The following is a 26328-nucleotide window of genomic DNA, read 5'->3' as shown; positions in this document are numbered from 1 at the left end:
AGGTCAAACACCCGAATAAAAATATTCATTATCCCCCCCCCCAGTTAATTAAAAAATTAATTAAACAGGTGCCCCCGCTCACCCAACCCCTGCTGGACACGGGGGGGGGGACGGGACACGGGGGGGTTGTCTGGTGAGGAGCTGTGCAGGACAGGGGGGTGACAGGGACATTCCTGACGAAATGGATCCACATTCCAGAGGTGCTGAGCAAGTGGGGGGGGGGGGGGGGGGACGGGGACAGATGGCGAGGGGGGGGGGGAAAGGGTTGTGTGTGGGGTCACCAGGGAGGGGAGACTGCGGTGAAATCCCCGTGGTGAGGGGTCCGGAGTGTCCCCCGGTGGGACTGGACATGTCCCCAGACAGGACCCAGGGTGTCCCCAGTGGGACGCAGAATGTCCCCAACGGGACCCAGAGTGTCCCCAGTGGCACCCAGGATGTCCCCAAGGGATCCAAGTGTGTCCCTGATGGGCCCAGTTTTGCCTCAGTGGCACCCAGTGTGTCCCCAGTGTGTCCCCAGTGTGTCCCCAGTGTGTCCCCAGTATGTCCCCAGTGTGTCCCCAGTGTGTCCCCAGTGTGTCCCCAGCTGTCCCTGCTGGTCCCCACTCTGTCCCCCCACGGCACCAAACGTGTCCCCAGCAGGACCCAGCGTGTCCCCCCCCTGTCACCCAGAGTGTCCCCAGCAGGACCCACTGAACCCCCCGGACCAAACCCCCCCCCCAGTGGGATTTCAGGGTCCCCACCAGTTTGGGGGGGGCTGGGAGGGAACCTCAGAGCTGGGGTGCAAAATGGAGGGGGGGGTGTTCTCGGGGGTCGTGATCCTGGGAGGGTTGGGGGGTGCCCGGGTGCTTAAAGTCCCCAGAGCCCCCCACAACCCCCCCCCCCCCCCCCAGATTCCCAGAGATCCCCCAGGAATTTTTTTTTTTTTTTTTTCTGGGCCGGGGGGTGGAATTTCAATGGAGCCCACACAAAAACTCCCGTGGCGGGGTGTTGTGGAGGGGGGGTTGTGTGGTGGGGGGGGGTCACGAGTCGAGATGACCTCAGCGATGACTTCATTCAGCTCCTGGCTCCCAAAAAAATCCTGGGAACCTTATAAGGAAAGACCTAAAAATACCGAAATCCCCCCCCCACCCCCCTCCTCAAAATGAGCCCTTGGGGAGGGGGGAGAGGAGGGAGAGGGGGAGGGGGTCAGGACTCAAAGGGGGGGTGGGGGGCTCAAAAAAACCCAAAAAAACCCCAACCACCCCCCCAGGCAGGGCAGGGGATTGTCGCGTTGTGTCCCATCCCCCCCCCCGGGACCACCCCCCCCTTCACCCCGGTCAGACCCCGACCCCCCCCCCGAAATAGCTCCCCCCGGTTATAATAAGCTCTGCCCCGGGGTCGGGGGTCTCCCACACTGCCGGGTCCTGACCCCCCCGGGACCGCGGCAGCAGCTGCCGAACCGAACCCCCCCCCCGTTATCCCGCCGGGAATGTCCGCCTGGAGCCATCCGTCAGCAGCGGGGGGGGGGAGCTGGGGGGACACCCCCCCCCCCCCGGGGCGATGCCCTGAGATATTTGGGGTGAGGAACCCCCCCGAGACCCCCCCTGGGCAGGAACGGGGATGACGTGCGGGCAGCTCCGTGCCTCAGTTTCCCTTCTAAGCCAACGAACGGGGCAGGGGGAAAACACCCCCCCCACCCCCAACCCCCCAGTTTGGAGACCCCCTGCCCAGTCTGGGGACCCCCCCCCCGGTTTGAGGACCTCATTCCCCATTTGAGGACCCCTGCCCGTTCACAGTCCAGAGACCCCATCGCCAGTTTAGAGACCGCATTCCCAGTTTGAGGACCCCATTCCCAGTTTGAGGACCCCCCTGCTCAGTGTGGGGGCTTTAATTCCCAATCCAGACACCCCCATTCCCAGTTTGGGGGCCTCATATCCAGTTTGAGGATCCCCTGCCCAGTTTGGGGCTTTAATTCCCAGTCCAGAGAACCCATCCCGAGTTTAGAGACCCCATTCCCAGTTTGAGGACCTCATTCCCAGTTTGGGGACCCCCCTGCTCAGTGTGGGGGCTTTAATTCCCAATCCAGACACCCCATTCCCAGTTTGGGGACCTCATTCTCAGTTTGGGGACCCCATTCCCAGTTAGGGGCTTTCATTCCCAGTCCAGAGACACCATTCCCAGTTTGGGGACCTCATTCTCAGTTTGGGGACCCCATTCCCAATTTGAGGCTTTCATTCCCAGTCCAGAGACCCCATCCCCAGTTCGGAGACCTCATTTCCAGTTTGGAGCTCTCATTCCCAGTCTAGGAACGCCCTGCCCAGTTTGAGGACCTCATTTCTAGTTTTAGGACCCCACTCCCAGTTTGGGGCTTTCATTCCCAGTTTAGAGACCCCATTCCCAGTCCAGAGACCCCATTCCCAGTTTGGGGACCCCCATTCCCAGTTTGAGGACCCCATTCCCAGTTTGGGGACCCCACTCCCAGTTTGAGGACCCCATTCCCAGTTTGGGGACCCCATTCCCAGTTTGAGGACCCCATTCCCAGTTTGCTCTCCCCATTCCAGCGCCTCCCCTCTCTCCCCTCCCCGCAGCCGCTTCCCGCAGGAATTCCACCCAATCCCCCCGGGGCGGGTGGGGCGGGGGGCGCGGAAACAACTGCGGGCGGGGTTGGGTTTCGGGGGGGGATGGGGATGATTTATCCCCCCCCAGGCCCATGGGACCCCCCCCCCCCAGTAGCCCCCGGGCTACTTGCCCAAACATGGCCAGTGAGTTCGCAGCCCCCCCCCCCACCAGCCCCTTTCCCCCCGCCCTTTCCAAGGGGATTATTCCTCTGACACCCCCCCCCAGCCCCCCAAAAGCAACCAAGGACCCCCCCCTCACCCCCAGAGTCACCCCCACCGAGGGCCCCCTCCTCTCTTTGCAGCCCCCCCCCAAAATGTGGTGAGGGGGGTCTCAGAAACGGCCCCCCAAAACCTTCACCCCATTGGGGGGGGAAGAGGGGGGGGCCCCAACTCCGTGTGCACCCCGAACCCCACTCTGGGGGGGGGGAGGGTTCGGGGGGGGTTGGAATAAGGATGGGACCCCCAGGGTGGGATCCTGGCGGGGGGGGGGGCGTGGGCAGGATCAGTCCCGAAGGGGGGGGAGAAAGATCGGGACCCCAGGATCAGCCCCCCCAAGGGATCCCCTGGATCGGTCCCCCCCAAATGGATCCCCCGGTTCTCCCCCCCTGGATTCCAGGACCCCCCCAATGGAACCCAGGACACCTCCCCCCCATGGATCTCCCGGTTTTGCCCCCCCCCAATGGATCCCAGGATCCCTCCCTCCACCAATTGATCCCCCGGGTCGGTCCCCCCCAATGGATCCCAGGATTCCCCCCCCCCCCAATGGATCCCAGGATTCCCTCCCCCCCCAATGGATCCCAGGATTCCCCCCCCCAATGGATCCCCCGGTTCCCCCCCCCCCCACCCTCCCAATGGTTCGGTCCCGAGGGGGTGGGGTTTGTGGTTCCCGCGCGCTCCGCAGCGCCCCCTGCTGTCCGCCGGCGGCTCCCGGCCCGGCCGCTCTTGCCTCTGATTGGTTAGGAGCTTTCAGCCAATCAGAGGAGAGGCGGCTACAGGCCGGGAGGAGGCCTCTGATCTCTTAACCAATCAGAACCCGTCCTTACGCTCCTCCTCTTTCAGCCGGCCCGGAAGAACCTTCAGCCAATCAGCGCCGCCATAGGGGAGCAGGGGGCGTGTCCCCACCCGCACCCTCCCAGCCAATGGGGAGCGCGGGGGGCGGGGCCGCGGCTTCCAGAGAGTTCGGAGAGCGGCGGCGGCGGCGGTGAGTGGGGGGGGGGCGGTACCGGGACCCCCCGAACCCCCCCGAGCCCACCCGAACTCCCCCCGGCACCCCCTGCACCCATCCGAACCCACCCGGCACCCCCCGAACCCTCCCCGGGACTCCTGGGACAACGCGGGTGCCGGACCCGGTACCGGTTCCTGTCAGCCCCGGGGTGCAAGGCCCTGACCCCCCCCCGAGGGGCGGGCGGTGCTTTAGGGTCCCCCCCCCCCATTGGGGACAGCGATGTCACAGCCCCCAGGTCACCCGGGGGGGTTCGGGGGTGCCCGGGGGGTTCGGGAGTGTCCGGGGGTTCGGGGGTGAAGTTTCCCCTCCCGGTTGGAGCCCGGGTCCCGCGGCACCGATCCCGCCGTGGTGCCGGTCCCGGGGTGTTGGGTACCGGGCGGGTTCGGTTCGGTGCCGTTGACCCGGAGCAGGGAAGGGAAATGAGTGCGGGTCCTTCCTTCCCTCCCTCTGCCCCGTGTCACCCCCCCCCCACCCCCCTTTTCCTCCTGTCGCGATAAACAACGTCCCCACACCCCGCGTGGGGCATTGCCCGGGGAGGAGGTGGGGAAACTGAGGCAGGGGGGGGGAGGGGGAGGGGGAGGGGGGGGTGGAACATCGCGGGGACATGGGGGGGGGCGGAGGGGGGGCGAGGGGTCCCGGGGGGTGTCAGTGTCATGGGGGTGGTGAGGGGTCCCAGAGGGTGTCCCACGGGGGGTGTCAGTGTCCCGGGGGGTCTCAGGGGGGGGTGAAGGGTCCCAGGGGGTGTCATTGTCCCTGGGGGGAGGCGGGGGGTCCCAGGGGTGGGTGGGGGTTTCCAGGGGGTGTCCCGGTGTGGGTGGGGGGTCCCAGAGGATGTCCCACGGGGGGTGAGGGGGTCCCAGGGGGGGTGAAGGGTCCCAGGTGGTGTCAGTGTCCCTGGGGGTGGTGGGGGGTCCCGGGGGGGGGGAGGTGTTTTGGTCCCAGAGGTGTCACCGGGGAGCGTGCGTTGTTTTTTTGGGGAGGTTTCACTGTCCCAGGGGGGGTCTCGTCCTGCTCTGAGGGTCTCCCCCCCCTCCCAGCAGAAGGATGGTGAAGGAAACGGGGTACTACGACTCCTGGGGGTTCGCCCCGGGGCCAGCCTGGAGGAGATCAAGCGGGCGTACCGGCGCCTGGCCCTGCGCTACCACCACCCGACAAGAACCCCCAGCGAGGGGGAGAGGGTGGGTGCACACCCCCCCCCCCCCCAAAAAAAAAAAAAAAAACCCCCACCCCTCAGTCCTCTTCTCCTCAACCCCTTTTTTTTTCTCATTTTTTCCCCCCCCCCAGTTCAAGCAGATCTCCCAGGCCTATGAAGTGCTGTCAGACACCCACAAACGTGCCCTGTACGACCGGGGAGGGGAGAGGGCAATGAAGGAGGGGGGCCTGGGCACCCGGGGGGGGGTCCGGAGGCTTCGGGTCCCCCATGGACATCTTCGACCTCTTTTTTGGAGGAGGAGTGAGGATGCGTGGCCGGGCGGACAGGAGAGGTACTGGGAATAGGGGGGTTGGGGTCCTCTGGGGGGTTTGGTCCCAGAAGCTGTGGCTGCTCCGTCCCTGGGTTTGTCCCAGGGTGGGTTGGAGGGGGGCTGGGAGCAATCCGGGTGGGTAGGAAGTGTCCCAGGCAGGGAATTGGGTTGTGGAATGGGTTTGGCTGGGAGTTGGGTCCTTCAGATGATCCTGAAGGTGGCTGTCCCTGTCCCCTCCCTGGCAGTGTCCCTGTCCCTAGGTGACCTCCACGTTCCTGTCTGACCCAAACCACCCCATGAGCTGATGATCCCATCACAAAGGACCCAGTGGGTGCTGGCAGGGGACAGACACCCCCCCTCCAGGGGCCACCAGGCCCTTCACAGCCCCGTGCTCATCCTCCCCACCCTCATGACTTTCTCCACCTGTCCCTGTCCAGCTTTTCCATCTCTCCCTGTCCCAGCTTTTCCCCCTCTCCCTGTCCCTGTCCCAGCTTTTCCCTCTCTCCCTGTCCCAGCTTTTCCCCCTCTTCCCTGTCCCTGTCCCAGCTTTTCCCTCTCTCCCTGTCCCAGCTTTTCCCCCTCTCCCTGTCCCAGCTTTTCCCCCTCTCCCTGTCCCAGCTTTTCCCCCTCTCCCTGTCCCAGCTTTTCCCTGTCCCTGTCCCAGCTTTTCCCCCTCTCCCTGTCCCAGCTTTTCCCCCTCTCCCTGTCCCAGCTTTTCCCCAGCTCCCTGGGGCTGGGGCTGAGTCACCCTCAGGCCCTGGGGAGGTGACAGCAGACGCAGGGTGACTCCAGTGACTCCACCAGAGATGTTTGGGGCAGAGGGTGACTCCTGCTGCCTTTCTTGCTGAAGTGGCACAAGTTAATTAGCAGTGCAATTAAGCAGGCCACGGGGGAGCGTGGTGACTCTGCTCCAGGTGGGAGGAGGGGGTGACCAGGAGCTGGCAGGAGCCCTTGGGGACAGGAGGAGATCCCTGTGCCCAGCCCAGCTTCCAGCTGGTGCCGTCCTGCCCCATCCCTGAGGATCAGGGTTGGAAAATCCCAACCCCAGGAGCTCCGGAGGGACACCAGGGGCCTGGTGACACCAAGCCATGGGGGTGGGGTCCTCCTGGTGGGGTTTTGGGGGCTGATCCAGGTTTTCCCACCCCCCCCAGGGAAGACAGTTGTCCACCAGCTCTCAGTGTCCCTGGAAGATCTCTACAATGGCACCACCCGGAAGCTGTCCCTGCAGAAAAACATCATCTGCAGGAAGTGTGGAGGTGAGCCTGGGGGGCACCCGGGGGGAGACCCCCCCCAAACCCCTTCCCCAGCCATCCCCCATCCCGTCTGTTTACCCCCCCTGCCTCCCCCTGTCCCAGGCTGTGGGGTCCGGGAGGGTGCCCAGAGGAGGTGTCCGAAGTGTCACGGCTCAGGGATGGAGGTTCGGATCCACCAGTTGGGTCCCAGTATGATCCAGCAGATCCAGACAGTCTGCTCCCAGTGCCAGGGCCAGGGGGAGTGGATCCGACCCCGGGATTGCTGCCTGAGCTGCAACGGCCGCAAGGTCGTCAGGGAGAAGAAAATCCTCAGTGTCCACCTGGATAAAGGTGAGGGGGGGGAGGAGACACCTGGGAGGGGGTGACCAGGGCCTCAAAGGTCACCAAACCCAACCACCAACCCAACCAGTCCTGTGCCCACCTGGATGAAGGTTGGGAGGGGGTTGGGGGGCAGATGGAAGGGGGTGGCCAAGGCCTCTGTGGCCATCAAACCCAATCATCAACCCAACCAACCCTCAGTGTCCACCTGGATGAGGGGGGGGACACTTGGAAGGGATTGGCCAAGACCTCAATGGTCACCAGAGAAGAGGTTTTGGAGTCTCCTTCTCTGGAGCCTCTGAAGACCCTTCTGGGGGTCTCCTTCGTGGAGTTCTCGGTGCCCTCCCCTCCTTTGGGTCCTGCCCTGCCAGGGGCCTTGGACTCAGTGGTCTCCAGGGGTCCCTTCCAACCTCTGATAATCTTGGAAACCCAACCATAAACCCCACCACGGCCCCAGGTGTGGGGGGAAGGAGAAATCCTGGGATCAGCCATTGCCCCAACCCCCCTTTGGGGCTCCTGAAGGGGGAAGGGGGGGATCAGTGCCCCAAACGTCTCCTTTACCCCCTCTGATCCCCCCAGGGATGAAGGATGGGCAGAAGATCACCTTCCACGAGGAAGGGGACCAAGTGCCTGGCCTGGAGCCCGGGGACATCATCATTGTCCTGGAGCAGAAGGAGCACCCAGTGTTCCGGCGGCGCGGGGACGATCTGGTGCTGAGGAGGGAAATCTCCCTGGCTGATGCTCTCTGTGGGTGCCGCCAGGTCATCCGCACGCTGGACAACAGGACCCTCCTCATCTCCTCACAGCCAGGTGGGGGGGGGCTGGTGGGCTCCTGCAGCTCGGGGAACCCCTCTGAGGTCATCCCACCCCCAAATCCCTCAGGGAACCCCTCTGAGGTCATTCCACCCCCAAATCCCTCAGGGAACCCCTCTGAGGTCATCCCACCCCCAAATCCCTCAGGGAACCCCTCTGAGGTCATCCCACCAAAACCCCAACTTCCAGCCAATCCCCCAACCCAACTCCAACCCAACCCCAAACACAACTCCAACCCAAATCCAACCCCCAGATCCTTTAGGGAACCCCTCTGAGGTCATCTCACACAACCCCAACCTCCAACCAACCCCCAACCCAACTCCAACCCAGCCCCCAGCCCAACCCCCAACCAATCCCAAGCCCAACTCCAGCCCAACCCCAAACCAAGCCCCCAAAACCCTCTGAGATCATCCCACCCAACCCCAAACACAACCCAACCCCAACCTCCAACCAATCCCCACCCCCAGCCCAACTCCAACCCAACCCCCAAATCCAACCCCCAAGTGCCTCAGGGAGCCCCTCTGAGATCATCCAACCCCAACCCAACCCCAACCAAACCATTCTCCCCCCCCAAGTTTTTCTCAAGACCTCCAGGGATGGGGCCTTCACCCCTGCCCTGAGCAGGAAATGGTTGGGGTTGGAAAAACCCCCAGTCCAACCCTTCCCCCAGCACCCCCACCCCATGTCCCTCATCCCCACATCCCCAGGCTCTGAAACCCCCCCAGGGATGATGGGGACTCCAGCCCTGCCCTGGGCAGCCTGGGCCAGGCCCTGACAATCCTTTCCAGGGAGAAATTCTTCCCCAGCTCCAACCTAAACCTCCCCTGGCACAACTTGAGTTGTGCCAAAAGTTCCTCTTGTCCCATCCCTTGTTCCTTGGGAGCAGAGTCCGACCCCCCCTGGCTCCAACCTCCTCTCAGGGGGTTGCAGAGAGCCAGAAGGTCTCCCCTCAGCCTCCTCTGCTCCAGGATCAGCACCCACAGGGCCCTCAGATGCTCCTCATGACTTCTCCAGACCCTTTCCCATGTTCTCCAGACCCTTCTCTATGTTCTCCAAACCTCCCTGTGCTCCCAACCCTTCTCCATCTTCTCCAGCCCCTTTTCCATCTTCTCCAGACCCTCCTCCTTTTTCTCCAGACCCTTCCCCATATTCTCCAGACCCCCCCCCCCTCTTCTCCACCCCCCTGCCCTCCCTTGCCCCCCCCCAGGACCACCCAGCTGATCCCTGCTGTCCCACCAGGTGACGTTATCCACCCTGGGGACCTCAAGTGTGTCCCCAACGAGGGGATGCCCGTCTACAGGAGCCCCTTCCAGAAGGGAAAACTCATCATCCAGTTCCAGGTGAGGGGATGGGGGGGGGGGCGCGCACTGGTGTGGTCTGGGGGCGTCACTGGTGGGTTTTGGGGGTGTGGGGAGGTCCTGGGGGGTCACTGATGGGTCTGGGGGTGTCCCTGTCACGTCGTGGGGGTGCAGGGAGGTTCTGGGGGTGTCACTGGTGGGTTCTGGCAGTTGAGGGAGGTCCTGGGACAGTCACTGGTGGGTTTTGGATGTCACTGGTGGGTTCTGGGGGGGTCACTGGTGGGTCCTGGGGATGTCACTGTCAGGTCATGGGGGTGCAGGGAGGTCCTGGGACAGCCACTGGTGGGTTTTGGGGGTCACTGGTGGATTCTGGGGGTGTGGGGAGGTCCTGGAGGGTCACTGGTGAGTTCTGGGGATCACTGGTGCATTCTGGGGTGTCCCTGTCAAGTCGGGGGGTGCAGGGCTCATCCCCTCCCTCTCTCCCAACTTTTCCCTCTCCCTCTCCCGGCCGCAGGTGAAGTTTCCCGATCCCGGGTGGTTGCCTCCCGAGCGGCTGCGGCAGCTCCAGAGCTTCTTCCCCCCCCAGGAGGAGGTGATGGCGACCGAGGAGACGCAGGAGGTGGAGCTGAGCGATTACAGCGGGGCGGGGGGGGGCCGCAGACACAGCCCCCGGGACCTCTGCCCCGAGGAGGAGCTGGAGGAGGGGGGGTTCCGACAGCACCTCCAGTGCCAAACCTCCTAGCGGGGGGGGGGGGGGCATGGGGCAGGGCTTGGGGGCTCGGGGAGACCCCCTCCCACCTTTCAGGGATGTACATAGCTCCTTCCCGACAGCACTTAACCCCCTCCCCCCCCAAACCCCCCTGCGTGGGGAGGGGCTGCATCCACAGGGCCCCCTCCTGCTTTGGGGGGGACTCCGGGGGTCCCTCGGGCTGTGGGGTGGCTTTGGGGGGGGTCCCTTAGGATCTGGGGGGCCCTCCTGGCTGACTGGGGAGGTCCCTCCAGCTCTGGGGGGCCCTTGGGCTCTGGGGGTCTGTCCTGGCTTAGGGGTCCCTCCTGCTTTTGGGGGGTTCTCTCCTCTTTTTGGGGGGTCCCCTCCTCCTTTGGGGGTTCCCTTCTCCTTTGGGGATTCCCTCCTCTTTTTGGGGGTTCCCTTCTCATTTTGGGGTGTCCCTCCTGCTTTTGGGAGGTCCCTTCTCCTTTTGGGGGGTCCCTTCTCCTTTTGGGGGTTCCCTTCTCCTTTGGGGATTCCCTCCTCTTTTTGGGGGTTCCCTTCTCCTTTTGGGGGGGTCCCTCCTCCTTTGAGGGTCCTGTTGACTTTTGGGGTTGCTCCTGGTTTAGGGGTCCCCCCCTCCTCTGGGGATCCCTCTGGCTCTGGTGTCCCTCTGCCTTTGGGGGTCCCTCCACTTTTGGGGTTTCCCCCACACGGGGTCAGACCCCCCCCCCATTCAGCTCTGCTGCCCATGGGCTGGTGGCCATCTCCAGCCTTTGGTAGCCCAGCAGGATGGATGCCAAGGTGGGGGGGCTGGGAGGGTGACCCCTTCTCTGCCTCAGTTTCCCCATCTGTGGTCTGGCCAAGCCTCGCAGTTTGGGGTGGGGGGGATCCCCCCCCTCGGGCTTCCTGCTGCCCCCCCTCCCCCCATCCCCCCCCCGGCCCCCCCCTCTCCCCCCCCCAGCTTAACCCTTTTGTGTCCTTGCTGGAGCCTGGGAGGAGGGGGATGGGGTTGGGTTTCTCTTTGCACAGAAGGGGTTGGGGGGGGCCTCGTCCCTTTAATTTATTTTAGAAAAACTTTTTTTTTTGGTGGGGTTTTTTGGGGTTTTTTTTGGGGGTGGGGGGGCAGGGACAGACTTTGTACACGGCATTAAAAGCAAATCCCGAACTCCCGGGGCCGCCTCTTCCGGGGGGGGGGGGGGGGGGGGGGAGTGGAAGGGGCTGGGGGGGGTGGGGGGGGTGACTCCTGCTCCCTCCTTTGATCTCCGGGCGTGCCTCAGTTTCCCTTTGCACAACAGCGACGCGACAGCCCCGGGGCTCAGCTTGAGGGGGGGAGGGTAAATCCTCCCCTCTTGAGCCCCCCCTCACCCCGTGGTGGAGGAGCAGAGACCCCTGAAGCCCCCGGCAGAGCTCAGCAGCCCCCCCGCCATGATCCTGGCCCCCTCCCCTCCTTCCCCGGACCCTTTGCCATCTCCCCCCCCCCCCATCCCTCCCCCCGTTTTTCTGTCCCTTTGGGGGGGCTCCAGACCCAGCAGAGGTGCGGAGACACCAACTCCCCCTCCAAAGCAAAAACCCACAAAAAAACAAATACCGCCCCCTCCTCCCCATGCAGAGCCCCCCCCCCCCAATACAATGGGGGTGAAGTCCCCCTGGGAAGCCTCAATCTGGGGAGGGGGCCCCCTCCCCCCCCTCGAAAAAGCGTCCGGCGCCAGATGGGGTTGGAGGGGGGGGTCCCAAGAACAATGGTGGCTGCGCGCCAGCCATGGGGGAGGGGGGGAGGGGGCTGCCTCCCCCCCCCCCTTATTCGGTAACAGAAAAATGCAACAAAACTGCGGGGTCTGGGGGCTCCCCCCTCCCTTTCCCCCCCCCGGGGTCGCATTCATCACCCCCAGCACAAAGCGGAGGGGGAGGGGCCGGGGTCTCCCTTTGTTCCGCAGCTGAAAGGCGCCGGGGCCAACCCGAGACCCCTCCCCAGCCCGGGGCTGGGGGCAGCGGGGTCAGAGTGGGGGGGGTCGAGGCGGGGATTAGTGCCAGATTAGAGGCGCCGAGAGCCCCCCCAGGGCCCCCACGAGGCGTCTGGGGGGGAGGGGAAAACCCGGGAGGTTTCGGGGGGAGGAGGAGGGGGGGGGTTCGCTCGCCCCCAGACCCATTTTCCCGCCCGAGCAGGAATTCGCTTCTGTGTCGGGAGCCAAAGAAAACCGGGAAGGGTGGGGGGGGGGGGTGGGGGGGGATCACATCCAGACCCCCCAGGAGCAGGATGCGACCCCAGAAGATCCCCCCCCCATCACTGTGAGGCACCACGGAACAGGAGGGGACCCCCTCCCCATCCAGATGTGCTCCCTCGTCTCCTGGGGGGTCCCGGCTGCTCCCCCCCCCTCAGGGTTGGGCAGAACCGGAGCCGTCCCGAGGGAAAAAGGGGAAATCGGAGCCGCCGTGCGGGGCTTTGGGCTCAGTCCCGGCTGCTCCTCCCCCCACCAAGGAAACTTTAATTACAGGGGGGGGGGGGGAGTAAAGCCGGGACCCCTCCCCCTGCAGCCCCCGGGCTGGGGCAGGAGGGGAGGGGGGAGCTGGGGGCCTCTTGGGGGGCTTTGTGCTCCCCCTCGGCAGGGAGCACCCATGGGTGGGGGGCTCAACCCTCCCCCCCTCATTGGCACCGCAGCCGATGCCGGGTCCAAAGGGTGGACCCAGAGCCCCCCCACCCCCCACGGGTGCCCCGCACCGCCCTCCCCACCCCACGGCTGCCCCGCATCTTCCCACGCGTGATGCTCCATCCCCGGCACCGCCTTCCCCCCCGGCCCCTTGCGCAAGGGCGGCGGATCCGGATCCGGGCGGGAGGGGGGGACAGGGGACACACCTTGGGGGGGGGCAACAGGGACACGGGGACACTCGGGAGGGGGTGACAATGACACGAGGGTCGGACAGGGATAGGGGGGGCGGGGGTTGTAGGACCTTTATTAAACAGAGGAAAATAAGGGGGGGGGGACAATCCCGGGGGGGGGATGATCCTTCTGGAGCGAGGTTGGACCCTTGGAGGAGGGGGTTGGATCCTTGGGGGGGGGAGGGTTGGGTTGGACCCTTTTTTTTTTTTTTTTGGGGGGGTGGGGGAGGGCGGTTCGGCCGCTGTGCCACCGGTTTGGGGTCTGCTCGGTGTTTCCTTACAATAATCACAAATAAATATTGGGGGGGAAGGAGGGGAAGAGGGGGGCAAAGTGAGTGTGGTCCCGGGTTAAAAAAAAGAACGAAAAAAAAAAACAACTCTCTCTCCAAGCTCTGCCTGCAGCTGACCCCAGGGCGGTGAAATCCACCCCAAAACCGGGAGGGGCCGCGTTCCCCCCCCCGCCGCGGCGCCGGCTCCGCTCCAACTCCGGGGCTTGGGCTGCAGCAGCCGCACGGGTGACAGAAAATGGGATTTTTTTTTTTTTTTTTAAGGGTTGGTCTGTGGGTTTTGTTTTGTTTTTTTTTTTTTGCTCCCCCGGGTTGGATGGGACGGGAGGGGGGAGCAGCGTCCAAATTCCGCGCGTCCCCCCTCCCAGTTAAAAAAAAAATAAAAAAAAAAGGGGGGTGCTCTGATAGTCCCGTCAGTCCCCCCCTACTCCGAGGGAAGCTGCGACCCCGCTGGGAGGGGATATTAGGGGGGGGGGATGCCTGTGGGGGGGGTCACTCCCGGACGTAGACCCTGGTGCAGACGACATCATCGGCGCTCATGGTCTGCAAGGAACAGCAGCAGCGGGGTCAGGGTCTCACCCGGGACCACCAGAGGTGCCCCCCCTCCCTCCTGCCCCCCCCCCCCCCCCCATCTCACCAGAACCAGCTCCCCGCTGTGGGTCACCTCCCGAGTCCAGGCTGTCCGGGGCCCCTCGCCCTTCAGCAGCCGCTGCTCGCAGACCAGTTTGCTGTCACTCACCCACTTGGCCAAACTCTGCGTGGGGGGGGAGGTGATGGAGGGGGAGGGGGTGACAGAGACCCACGCAGCCCCACCCCCCCACTCCCTGCCCGGCTGGAGTGGTCAGAACAGCCCCCAGGAGGGGGGGGATGGAGCTGAGAGGGGGTGAGGGGCCAGAGGTGGGTGATGGGGCCAGATGGTGGATCCAGATGTGTGTGATGGATCCAGATGTGGGTGATGGGGCCAAGAGGTGGGACCAAGAAGTGGGTGATGGGGCCAGATGTGGGTCATGGGGCCATGGGTGATGACTCCAGATGTGGGTGACAGCCCAGAGATGGGTGATGGTTCCCTTTGTCCCACCCCTGACAGTGTCCCCTAGGGTGTCCCTCACCCAGGGTTGGGGGCTGAGCTGTGCGCAGGCTCAGCCCCGTGTGACCCCCCCCGTGTAACCCCCCCCGTGTCCCCACCTTGCAGGGCCTCCCGTCCACCGTCTGCTCCTCGAACTCCTCCCCCACCCTGAACCGAATCTCCGTGGTGCGCACGGGGGTCCCGGTCCGGATGTAGAAGCTCTCCCCCTCCTGCCTGATCTCCACCGCCGGTTTGGCCGCCGCTGCCACCGCGATTTTCCGCAGCATCACGTTCACCCCTGGGGTGACAGGGACAGGGACCCCCCCCTGAAACCTCTGAGGCCACCCCCCCCACACCCACCTTGGAGTGGGGACCCCCGGGGCAGCCCCCTCCCCTGGGGGTCCCGACAGAAGCCTGGGGGGGGGGACACACACCGCACACACACGGTTGGTGACATCCCCCCCACCCCTCAGGGGGACCCCGGAGCTGCCCCCTCCCCGTGGTGACTGGGGGGGGGTCCCTGCTTTGCTGGGACACACACAGAGGGTGACACCCCGTGCCACGCGGTCCTGTCCCCCCCCCCTCGGTGGTGCCATCCCCGGGGACCCCCAGCTCCGCTGCAGGCAGCCCCAGGCCCACATCTGGGCCACATCTGGCTCTGGTTACCTGCGGGGGGGGGGGGTGGGGGGCGATGCCGGATGCGCCCGAGGGAAGGGACGGGGGTGGCGGGGCGGGGGGGCCCCCAGCGCGGGGTGACAGCGCGGACAAGGCCCCCGGTGACCCGCGGGACCCTCCCCCCGGAGGGGTCCCCTCGCTGCACCCCCCACACCCCACCCCCCCCCGCCAAGGGCAGCTGCGGCTTTGTCCCCGCGGGCAGCTCATCCATCACCTCCCTTTGGGGGCTTTGTTCTCTTTGGGGACATTGTTCCCCTCTCACCCCCACCCCGCCCCGACAGCGACCGCGACCCTGCCCCGGCCACCCCCCCCCCCGAGCCCCCCAGGGAGGGTCCCTGCTCTAAGGGGACATAAGGACAGCGCCAACCCCGCAGAGGGGACACGGGTGGGACGTGGGGGGACCGTGAGAGTGTCCTCGAGGGAGCGGGGGACACACAGGGGACACGAGGGGAAACAAAGCTCCCCCCACCCCCGGGAGGGACATCACGAGGGGGCCTCTCCATGTCCCGGGGTCCCCTCCATGTCCCTCACATCCCGCATTGGGATCCTCCCAGCCACCCCCAGGCCCCCCCACCCCCCCTCCTCTCCCGCAGCCCCCGGGGGTGCCCGAAGCCCCCACCCCCCCGTGATGCTCAGAAGGGGGGGGACACGACACAGGAGGAGAAACAGCCCCAAAGGGACCAAACCCTGAGGCGGGGGGGGACACGACATGATGCAGAAAATGGAAGGGTCGTCGTGTCCCCCCCCCAAATCCCCTTCTCCCGGGGGGGTTTCAGCTTCTCCACAGGGCGGGGGAGGGGGGGGAAGGGAAGCCCCCCCCCCCCCCCCCCCCGTTTTCGCGGTGTGAAAGGGGCTCTGCGGACAGATTGATTTTCCTGATGAGGTTCCAGAGGGGGGGGGGGGGGTTGGGGAGGGTTGGGGGAGGGGGCTGACGGGGGTGGGGAGAGGGGGGGCGAAGGCGGGGGGGTGGTGAAATCCAAGAAAGTGATAATTATCCTGAAATATTTGTTCCGTATCCCCTAACCTGGAAAATATTCCGCTCCCGGCAGCGAGCGGAGGGGTCAGGCAGAGGGGAGCAGCAGGGGGGTCCCTGCCCAAAGCCCCCCCCTTGGGCTACACAGCCCTCCCCCGCTTTTCCTCACACTCCTGGCTCCCATAGGATCCCCCCAAAAAAAATCCCCCGCGGCGGGTGGGACACGGGTGGGAGCGGAATGGGGCGGGGGGGGGGGGACACCCGGGCTGTGGTTTGCGGGGTGGGGGGGGGGGACACTGCGGGAGGGAGGACGCAGGTGAAGGCTCCTGGTGGAGCCTGGGGGGGCCGGGAGGGGATGGGGACCCTGATGGGGGTGGGGGGTTGCGCTTGGAGAGGCCACCACGGCGAGGAAACTGAGGCAGGCCGGAGGGGGGGGGTCTGCAGGGGGTGTATTGTGTGCCCCCCACAGCCCCCCGTGCCTCAGTTTCCCCAGAGGGCTCTGTGAAAAGGGGGAGCGGTGTGTGGGGGGGGGTCGGATCCGAGCTCTGCGACACCCCCCCCCGCCCAAAGGCTGGAAGGGAGTTAGGGGATGCGGGTGGGGTGGTAATGGTGAAGATGGGGAGCAGGAACCCCCCCGCGGTGGGGGGGGCTCGGACTCACCCAGCGCTTTCAGCAACTCCTCGAAATTTTCCGAACTTTTCATTTTCCAGTTCCCGGAGAAATTTGGCATCGCGGCTGCCGGAGGGGGGTGGAGGGGCACCGGCTGGTTCGGGTTTTTGGTTTTTTGTTTTTTTTTGGGGGGAGGGGGGGGGGGGGAGGAACGGAGCCACCGGCTGCTCTCCCGTCCCGTCCCGTCCCGCCCGCGTCGGGCGCTTTATGGCCGGGATGGTCCCACCCCCTCCGCCCCCCGGCCCCGGCCCCCGCTTGGGGGGGGGGGGAGTCAGGGAGGGAGGGGGGGGCTCAGCGCTCACCTGCGGGGTCCTCAGCAGCCCCCCCAACCCTCCCCTCTCTGCCTCAGGGGGTGGAGGACCCCCCCCGTCCCGTCCCGAGCTGCTCGCACCCCCCAATTCTCCGGAACCCCCAGAATCCGCTCGCCCCCCCCCCTCTCCCTCGAGCTGCCCCCACCTCCCCAAATCTTACTGCCCCCCCAGCTGGTCCTACTCTCCCCCCCCCCGCACTCCCCTAAATCTCTGCATACACCAAATTGCCCCACCCCCTTCACCCCCCCCGCACCCCCCCACTCCAGGGACACGCGTGGCCACCCCTGGAAATGCCACACACGTGTGTGGTGGGGGGGGGTGTGTTGGGGTCTCTTTGCCCCTCCCCGAATGGGGTGAAATCCCCGAGAAATGGGGCTGAACCCGAACCCCAAAAGAGCTGCCGGGGGGGGGGGGGGAGGGGGTTTGGGGGGGCAGCGCTGGAAGTGAAGATTCTGGGGGTAGCGCGAGACCCCGGCTGCGTTTTGGGGTGCAAAGGCCCCAACGAAGCCACCGTTTGTGTCCCCCCCCCTCACACCCCCCCGGGCTGTGACTCCAGGAGCCAAATCCCCGCTGATCCCCGGTAGAACAGGACGGGTGACACGGGTGGGACTGGGACTGTCCCCACCCCCCCGCGTGCTGGGGACATGAGAGGGGACAGAGAGGGGGACCCGGAACTGAGGAGGGGCTGGGGGAGGGGGACAGGGGAAGGGGGGACAAGGGATGGGGAGGGGGGGGACAAGGGACGGGGAGGGGACAGAGATGGGGACAGGGGAGGGGGGGGACAAGGGATAGGAGGCGGGGACAAGGGATGGGGAGGGGGACAGGGACAGAGATGGGGACAGGGGAGGGGGGGGCAGGGAATGAGTTGGGGGAGGGACGGGGACGGGGAACGGACCCGATGGATCCGGAGACCGGCATTTTCCGAGGGGGGGGGGGCAGGAAAAAGCCCCCCCAGGATGCAGGGAGAGGCACACGTGAGGCTGTGTCGTCCCCCCCCCAAATAAACCTTAAAGGGAATGGGAGTTCCCTCCCCCCTCAAAAACCCCCCAGAACAAAAGGGGAATGAGGGGAGTGCCCCCAGATAAACCCTGAAAGGGTTCAGGGGGTTGTGCCCCCCCCCTCCCCAATAAACCTAAAGAGGAACGGGGGAGGGGTTCAGCCCCACAAAATAAACCCCAAAGGGATCAGAGGGGGTTGTGCCCCCCACTCAAAACCTTAAAGGGGATCGGGGGGGGGGTGTCCCAAATAAACCCTAAAAGGGAATGGGGGGGGGGGTTCAGTCTCCCAAAATAAATCCCACATGGGAATGAAAGGGTTGTGTGTACCCCCCCCCCAAAAAAAAACTTAAAGGGGATCAGGGTTGTGCCCGCCACCCAAATAAACCCTAAAAGGGATGTTTCAGCCCCAAAATAACCCCAAAATGGTGACGGGGAAGAGGCCCCACCCTACAGTTCATCAATCACTGCTTTTAATTGGAAATTCCCCCCCCCCCTGTGACACAACTGCCCCTCGGGCACTGTCCCCAAGGGGAGCCCATGGGGTGACACAACTGGGGGGGGGGCACAAGGCACCATGGGGACATCGGGGTCCCCCCAGAGCCACCCCCTCCTCTGGGGGGGTCTGGGATGGATGGAGAAGTTCTGGGATGATCCGAAAGATCCCAAAAGCCCCTGGGCTCTGATTCCTTATCCCTGGGGGGCTCCGGGATGGACCAAAAGCCCCCCCAGGAACCATCTGCTCCTTCCTGAGGGCTCTGGGATGGATGGGGCAGCTCTGGGATGATCCAGAGGCTCCCTGGAAGTTCCTTTTCCCTGGGTTTTTTCGGGATGCTCCAAGAGGTCCCCCAGCTCCCGCTGCTCCTCCTGGGGGGGGGGGCTTAGAACGTTCCCCTCAGCTCCTCCTGGGGGGCTCCGGGATAGATGGAGAAGTTCTGGGATGATCCAAACAACCCCAAAAGGCCCCTGGCTCTGATTCCTCATCCCTGGGGCGTTTGGGATGCTCCTTGGGGTTCCCTCAGCTCCTGCTGCTCCATTTTTGGGATTTCCAGAAGAGTTGGGAATGTCCCCTCAAAGTGTTCCTCCTGGGGGGCTCCGGGATGGATGGAGAAGCTCCGGGATGATCCAAAAAGCCCCAAAAGATCCCAAAAGGCCCCTGGGCTCTGGGTCCTTGTCCCCTGGGGGGCTCTGGGATGGACCAAAAGCCCCCCCAGGAACCATCTGCTCCTTCCTGAAGGCTCCGGGATGGATGGAGAAGTTCTGGGATGATCCAAACGATCCCAAAAGGCCCCTGGTATCTGATCCACCATCCCTGGGGGGCTCTGGGATGCTCCTGGGGGTCTCTCAGCTCCCGCTGCTCCTCCCCGGGGGGGGGGCTCAGAACATTCCCTCAGCTCCTCCCGGGGGGTTCCGGATGGATGGAGACGTTTTGGGATGATCCAAAAAGCCCCAAAAGGGCCTTGGGCTCTGTCCCTTGTCCCTGGGGGTCTCCAGGGTGGTCCTGGGGGTCAGTGAGCCCCCCCCGGGGGGGGTTGGGGTCTGCAGGAGGTGCTGCTCCCACTCGGTCTCCACCACTCTGTAGAGCTCCATGGTGGCCTGGGCATCCTCCACCGAGGAGTGACCCCCCCGGCCCACCTGGGGACAGGGACACAGCGGGGAAACTGAGGCAGAGGCACGGGCTGGGGGGGGGCTGGGGGGGTGTTTGGGGGGCGGTTTGGGGCAGCTTGTGGGGTTTGGGGGACAGGGGGTGACAAGGGGGTGCCAGGGAGGTGCCAAGAAGTGAAAGGGGGTGCCAGGGGGTGACGGGGGGTGATGGGGGTGACAGGGGTTGCCATGGGGTGCCAGGGGGGTTTGTGGGGGTTTGGGTCTGTTCATAGTTTGGGGCCAGTTTGTGGGGCTTGGGGGGCAGGGGGTGACAAGGGGGGGTGACAAGGGGGTGCCAGAGAGGTGCTAGGGAGGTGACAGGGGGTGACAGGAGCTGATGGGAGGTGACAAGAGGTGCCAGGAGGTGCCACCGGGTACCGGGGGGGTGACAAGTGCCAGGAGGTGCCAGGGGATGCCAGGGGGGTTTGTGGGGGTTTGGGTCTGTTCATATTTTGGGGGCAGTTTGTGGGGCTTGGGGAGCAGGGGGTGACATGGGGGGGTGCCAAGGGGGTGCCAGGAAGTGACAAGAGGTACCAGGAGGTGCCAGGGGTGACAGGAGCTGACGGGAGGTGCCAGAGGGTGCCAGGAGGTACCAGGGAGGTGACAGGAGGTGCCAGGGGGTGACAGAAGGTGTCAGGGAGTGACAGTGGGGTGACAGGAGGTGACAGGGGTTGCCATGGGGTGCCAGGAGCTGATGGGAGGTGATGGGAGGTACCAGGGGGTTGACAGGTGACAGGAGGTGCCAGAAGGTGACAGGAGCTGATGGGAGGTGCCAGGAGGTGCCACAGGGTACCAGGGGGGTGCCAGGGGGTGCCAGGAGGTGACAGGAAGTGACAAGAGGTGCCAGGAGATGCCAGGGGGTGACAGAAGGTGGCAGGAGGTGAGAGGGAGGTGACAGGGGTTGCCACGGGGTGCCAGGGAGGTGACAAGTGACAGGAGGTGCCAGGGGGTTACAGAGGGGTGATAGGGGGTGGCAGGGGAGGTGACAGGAGGTGATGGGAGGTGACAGGGGAGGTGACAGGAGGTGTCAGGGGGTGCCAGGGGGTGTCAGAGTGTCCTGACCTGGATGTCCCTGTGCAGCAGCTCCCGGGTCAGCCTGCGCAGGGCGATTCTCTGCCCCTGGGGGAAGCCCCCCCGCAGGTTGAGCAGGGGGTTGGTGGCCGTGTCCGGGTCAGCGCCGGGGGGTGTTGGTACCGCAGGGCCCGGAAATCGTTCTCGATGGAGTGGCCAACAACCACCTTCCCTGCCAGCAGCCCCACGATCTGGGGGGGCACGGGGGTCACGAGGCAGCAAACACCCCCAAAAACACCTCCAACACCCCCAAAAATGCCTCAACCCCCCCCAAAACCCCCCCAAAAATGCCTCAAACACCCCAGAAACCTCCCTAAAACATCCCAAAACACCTCAACCCTCCCCAAAACCACCTCAGCTCCCCCAAAACACCTCAACCCCCCCCAAAAACACCTCAAACACCCACAAAAATCTCCTAAGCCCCCACCCAAACACCTAAAAACCCCCCCGACCCCCCCACAAAACCCCCCAACCCCTCCAAAACCCCTCAAAACCTCCCAAAACACCTCAATGCCCCCCAAATGCCTCAACCCCCCCAAAAAACACCTCAAACACCCCCCAAAAACGCCTCAACCCCACCCAAAAAACCCCCCTCAAGCACCCCCCAAAAAAAACCCCCCTCAAGCACCCCCCAAAACACCTCAAACCCCTCCAACCCCCCCCAAACCACCTCAACTCCCCCAAAATATCTCAAACACCCCCAAAAACGCCTCAAACACCCCCAGAACACCTAAAACCCCCCTCAAACACTCCCAGCCCCCCCCAAAACACCTCAAACCCCTCCAACACCCCCAAAACATCTCAACCCCCCCAAAACACCTCCAAAAGCCCCCAAAAACACCTCAAACACCCCCAAGAACACCTCAACCCCCCCAAACACCTAAAAACCCCATCAAGCACCCCCAAAACACCTCAACCCCCCAAAAAAACCTCAATCCCCCCAAAAAAAGCCTCAAACACCCCCAAAATCCCCCCAAACCACCTCGAACACCCCCAAAAATGCCTCAAGCACCCCCAAAACCCCTCAAACACCCCCAAAAATGCCTCCAAACCCCCCAAAACACCTAAAAACACCCTCAAACACCCCCAACCCCCCCCAAAACACCTCAAACCCCTCCAACCCCCTGCCCAAAACCCACCTCAACCCGCCCCAAAACCCCTCAAAGATTGGGGCATTTTTGGGCCATTTAAGGGCATTTTAGGGGCGCTTTGTCAGTGTTCTGGGGCTGTCTGAGGGGGCTTTGGGGCCGTTTGAAGGCATTTTGGGGAACTTCGTGGGCGTTTCGGGGCCATTTGAGGGTGTTTTGGAGCTGTCTGGGGGCACTTTGGGGCTGTTCAAGGGCATTTTGAGGCCGTTTGTGGGCATTTGGGGCATTTTGGGGCTGTCCGAGGGTGTTTTGGGGCTGTTTGAGGGCGTTTTGGGGCCAACTGAAGGCACTCTGGGGCCGTCTGTGGGCGCTTTGGGGCCATTCGAGGGCATTTTGGGGCCGTTTGAGGCCATTCGAGGGCGTTTCAGGGATGTTTGTGGACGTTTTGGGGCTGTTTTGAGGGCGTTTTGGAGCTGTCTGTGGGAGTTTCGGGGCCATTTGAGGGCATTTTGAGACTAAGGGCATTTTAGGTCTGTTTGAGGGCGTTTTTGGGGCCATTTGAGGACGTTTTGCGACCGTATGGGGGCATTTTGGGGCCGTTTGTGGGTGTTTTGGGGCCATCTGAGGGCATTTCAGGGCCGTTTGAGGGCGTTTTGGGGCCATTTGAAGGCATTTTGGGGCCATTTGTGGGCATTTTGGAGTTGTCTGAGGGCGTTTTGAGGCTGTCTGAGGGCATTTTGGGGAATTTAGTTCCATTTGAGGGTGTTTTGGGGCCATTTGAGAGCGTTTTGGAGCCATTTGAAGGCATTTCGGGGCCATTTGAGGGCGTCTTGGGGCCATTTGAGGAATCTGGGTCCTTTTGAGGGCATTTTAGGGCTGTCTAAGGTTATTTAGGGGCTGTTTAAGGGCATTTCGAGGCCATTTGTGGGCGTTTTGGGGCCATTTGAAGAATCCGGGTCCGTTTGAGGGCGTTTTGGGGCCATTAGAGGGAATTTTAGGGCCGTTTAAGGGCGTTTTGGGGCCGTTTGAGGGCGTTCTGGGTCCCTCCGTGTGGTCCCGGTTCCCCCGTGCTCCCACCTCTCTCCGTGCCCGGGGAAGGGCAGAGCCTTTGCCATGTGCCGGGGGGCGGATTCCGCTCCAGCGGGGTCCGGTAATCGACGATGGGTTCGGTGGGTCGGACGTAGCGATCGTACAGAACCTCCCCCCCGTAGCCCACGATGCTGCACCGGGCCAGGGCGCTGCGCCGGCCCCCGGGCCCCGTCCCCACCATCTCGCAATCGATCGCCACCATCCTGTGGGGAGGGGGCGGCCCGGGGGGGGACCCTTTGGAGGCTTTTGGAGGCTTCTTCGCGGTGCTGATCCCCGAGGGGACGGAACCGGGACCGGGAGGTTTGGCTTTGCGGCCTGGTTGGGTTTTTTGGGCCCGGCGCTGGCGCTGGCGCTGCAGGAACCGCCGGTGCCGGGGATTCCCGGGGCCTTTCCGGGGGGGACGCTCGGAGGGGGCGAAGTCCACGTTGAGGATCAGATCCGCCATGGGGGGGGGGGGGATCCGGACCCCCGGGAACGGCCCCTCCGGTCCCGAAACCCTCAGAACCTCAGCACGGAACCGGCACCGCGCGGGATCGCGACTCCCCCGGTACCGAGGACTCCCGGGACGCCCCCCCCGCCCCGGGCTCCCACCGACCCCCCCCCCCCCCCCCCCCTCCTCCCCCTCCTCCCCCTCCTCCCCCTCCTCCCCTCCGCACCCCGGAACCGGACCCGTCGAACCGGACCTTCCCGCCGCGGCGCGTGGACGGCGCTCACTGATGACGTGATGCTCCGCTTGCCGGCCCACAGCGCGGTGACGCAATTCCGGTGCTCCCGGAAGGCGGTGAGTGGCGGGCGCTGGGGCCGCTCTGTCCCCCGACGGGATGGACTCGATGGCCTGGGAGGGCGGGGGTGACGGCAGCAGGGCCTGGTGTGACGTCACAGCCGCTCGGCAACGCCCCGGGAGAGATGGCGGAGCCGCATGGGTGACGTCACGGCAGCAGGGGGAGCTGCGGGGCGGGGGGTGGTGACGTCACGGCGCGGTGACCTCATGGCAGTTGGAGGGCGAATTGCATCGCTGGGTGACGTCACGGCTGCGGGGGGAGGGGGCGTGGCAGTGGGAGCCGTCCCAGGCTGTGAGGTCACAGCCGGCGTGGGGTCAGAGCCCCGCGTTGATGACGTCACAACCCCCCCCAGGCCCCGCCATGGCCGCCCCCCCCCCACTGCAGTGTGAGCAGCAGCGCGCGGCCGACATCATCCGGGTGCTGACGTTGTACAGACCCCTGCTGGATGCTTACGTCATAGTGAGGGAACCCGACACACCCCGTGGCCCCCCCGGGACCCCCCCCCCACCCTCCCATCCTCACAATGTCCCCGTGTCCCCCCCCCTTTGAGCCCCCCCATCCCTTCACTGCCCCCCCCCCCCCCCCCTGGGGCCTGGGGAGTTGTGACGTCATCAACACAGGGCTCTGACATCACCCCAGCTGTGGCGTCATCAACAAGTCCACTGCCCCCCTCCCTCATTCCCCCCACATCCCCCATCCCCTCACTGACCCCCCCATTCCCCCCCTGTCCCCCCCATCCCCTCGCTGCCCCCCCTCACCATGTCCCCCCCATGTCCCCTCCCCTGTTCCCCCCATCCCTGCTGACCCCCCCTTGTCACCCCCTGTCCCCCATGTCCCCCCCTCCCCCTGTCCCCCCCCCCATGTCCCCCCCCGCTCCCCCATCTTCCCTCTTCTCCCCCTCCCCCCGTCTCCCCCTGTCCCCCCCATCTCCTCCCCTCACCATGTCCCTTCCTGTCCCCCCCGAACTCCCCCAGTCCCACCCTGTCCCCCGTCCTCTCCCCTTCCCATGACTCCCCCCTCATGTCCCCCCCTCACCATGTCCCCCCCTGGCCCCCCCCCCCCCCATGTCCCCCTCCCCTGCTCCCCCCACATCCCTGCTGACACCCCCTGTCCCCCATGTCCCCCCCTCACTGTGTCCCCCCTGTCCCCCCCCAGGATTTTTTCTCGGAGGGGCTGTGGTCCCTGCTGCCCCCCCCCTGGCAGAAAGCTTTGGCCACTGCTGCCCCCCCCGAGCTGGCAGATCTGCTGGGGGGGGGGGGCTCTGGGGGGGCCGCTTGGCCCCTCTCCCTTTTGGCCTTTGCCGCCGCCGCCCGGGCCCTCTCCTTCCCGCGGGGGGGGCACGGGTGGGGGGGGGGGGCAGCGTGAGGAAGGGGGGGGTCCCGCGCCCCCCGTGCCAGAGCCCCCTCCTGCCACCCCCCCTGCGCCGCCACGTCAAGCCCAAGAAACAGCACGAGATCCGACGCCTGGGGAAGGTGGGGACCCCCCCGGGACCCCCCTGAGATCCCCCAAGCCCCTGGGACCCACCTGAGACCCCCCAACACCTGTGACCCCTCCCCCTGGGAACCCCCTGGACCCCCCAACCCCTGGGACCCCCCCCCCAACCCCTGGGACCCCCCCCCAAACTCCCCTAAACCCTCCCAGATCCCTCCTGAAGCCGCCCCCAAACCCCTCCCCTAACCCCCTGGGACCCCCTCCAAGCCCCTAAATCCCTCCCAGACCCCCCCCCCAGGCCCCCCAACCCCCCCCCCAAACTCCCTTGTCCCCATCAAACCCCCCCAGAGCCCTTCAGCCCCCCCCGAGCTCCCCACTGGGACACCCTCTAAATCCCTAAATCCCTCCCAGACCCCCCTCCAGACCCCTCCCAGAGCCCCCCCAGGCCCCCCAAGACCCCCTCAGACCCCCCCAATCCACCCCCAAACTCCCTGGGACACCCTCAAACACCCCCAGAGCCCTTCAACCCTCCCAAGCTCTCCTCGAACACCCCCTGGGACCCCCTCCAACCCCCTAAATCCCCCCCAGATCCCCCCCAGACTCCCCCAAACCCCTCTCAAGCCCCATCAGACCCCCCCAACTCCCCCCCCAGACCCCCTGGGACCGCCTCAAACCCCCCCAGAGCCTTTCAACCCCCCCAAGCTTCCCCCTGGGACCCTCTCCATCCCCCTAAATCCCTCCCAGACCCCCCCAGACCCCTCCCAGCCCCCCCAGATCCCCCAAGCCCCTCTCCAGCCCCCCGTTTCCCCCCAGCTCCTGCAGCGCCTCAGTCTCCTCACGGGCTGTGACCGCGTGGTGGACGTGGGCTCGGGGCAGGTGAGCACCCAGGGGTGGGGGGTTTGGGGGGTACAGGGGAAGCTCTCCCCTGCCCAAAGCTGTCCCTGTGACCCCCCCCGTGTCCCTGTGTCCCCCCCAGGGCCACCTCTCCCGGTTCCTCTCCTTTGGGTTGGGTCTCTCCGTGGTGGGGGTCGAGGCCGATCCCCGTTTGGCTGCAGCCGCCCGGCGCTTCGACCAGGAGCTGCTGAGGGAGCTGGGGAAAAGGGGGGGCCCCAAACGCAGGGGGGTGGCGGGAAACCCCCCCCGACACCCCCCCCTCACCCCCCGACCCCCCCAACACCTCACAGGGCGCTTGGACCCCCACGCTCCCTGGGGGGAATTCCTGTTGCCCCCTGACCCTCCTTCGGACGCCCCCCCCTCCCCTTCCTCCTCTTCCTCCTGGGGGGTGAGGAACCCCCTGGGGGGCCCGGGGGGGTCCGTGGGGGGGTCCCGGGTGTTGGTGACGGGGGCTGCACGCCTGCGGGGACCTCAGCCCCGCGCTGCTGAGACATTTCACCCGCAGTCCCCGCGTGGCAGCGGTGGCCTCGGTCGCTTGTTGTCACATGAAGCTCTCGGCCGCCCCCCCGGACCCTCCCCCCCGGGTGTCCCCCCCCCCGGGTACCCCCTCAGCTCCTGGGTGGCCTCGCTGCCGGGTCACCAATTGTCCTACAGGGCCCGGGAAGCCGCCTGCCACGCGCTGGAGGGGTTCCTGGGGGGGCTGCGGGCAGGGGGGGGGGCACCTGCGAGCCCCCTGCTACAGAGCGGTGCTGGAGACCCTCATCCGGGCAGCGCCGGCGAGGGGGCAGGAGGGGGACAA

General features: G+C 65.4%; 4 protein-coding genes across 4 annotated transcripts; 2 read left to right on the top strand and 2 right to left on the bottom strand.

Annotated features, from left to right (window-relative positions):
* Positions 1-4866: 4866 nt before the first annotated feature.
* On the top strand, positions 4867-10754 carry LOC139787676 (dnaJ homolog subfamily A member 1-like). The gene is given in 9 exon segments (XM_071726943.1): positions 4867-4891; positions 4894-5000; positions 5107-5226; positions 5228-5306; positions 6437-6541; positions 6641-6868; positions 7436-7666; positions 8909-9009; positions 9482-10754. Coding segments are annotated over 9 exon segments (1224 nt in total). The 3' UTR covers positions 9710-10754.
* Positions 10755-12608: 1854 nt separating this feature from the next.
* CRABP2 (cellular retinoic acid binding protein 2) lies at positions 12609-16321 on the bottom strand. The gene is made up of 4 exons (XM_071727131.1): positions 16216-16321; positions 14027-14205; positions 13479-13595; positions 12609-13384 (listed from the first exon to the last, which is right to left on the bottom strand). The coding sequence occupies exons 1-4, from the start codon at positions 16283-16285 to the stop codon at positions 13334-13336; spliced, it is 417 nt and encodes a 138-aa protein (XP_071583232.1). The 5' UTR covers positions 16286-16321; the 3' UTR covers positions 12609-13333.
* A 1665-nt stretch (positions 16322-17986) lies between these two features.
* On the bottom strand, positions 17987-22992 carry ISG20L2 (interferon stimulated exonuclease gene 20 like 2). The gene is given in 5 exon segments (XM_071727130.1): positions 17987-19165; positions 20237-20343; positions 20346-20436; positions 22411-22476; positions 22478-22992. Coding segments are annotated over 5 exon segments (912 nt in total). The 5' UTR covers positions 22868-22992; the 3' UTR covers positions 17987-18907.
* A 227-nt stretch (positions 22993-23219) lies between these two features.
* METTL25B (methyltransferase like 25B) lies at positions 23220-26326 on the top strand (the record flags this gene model as incomplete). The annotated part of the gene is given in 9 exon segments (XM_071726910.1): positions 23220-23345; positions 23557-23663; positions 24360-24539; positions 24542-24676; positions 25449-25511; positions 25612-25977; positions 25979-26095; positions 26098-26238; positions 26240-26326. Coding segments are annotated over 9 exon segments (1200 nt in total), but the record flags the coding sequence as incomplete, so codon positions are not given.
* Positions 26327-26328: the final 2 nt, after the last annotated feature.

The sequence above is a fragment of the Heliangelus exortis genome, chromosome 27 (genome assembly GCF_036169615.1).
Source record: "Heliangelus exortis chromosome 27, bHelExo1.hap1, whole genome shotgun sequence".
NCBI lineage: Eukaryota > Metazoa > Chordata > Aves > Apodiformes > Trochilidae > Heliangelus > Heliangelus exortis.
Note: the sequence above shows the minus strand (reverse complement) of the source record. Positions and strands in the feature narration are given on the sequence as shown.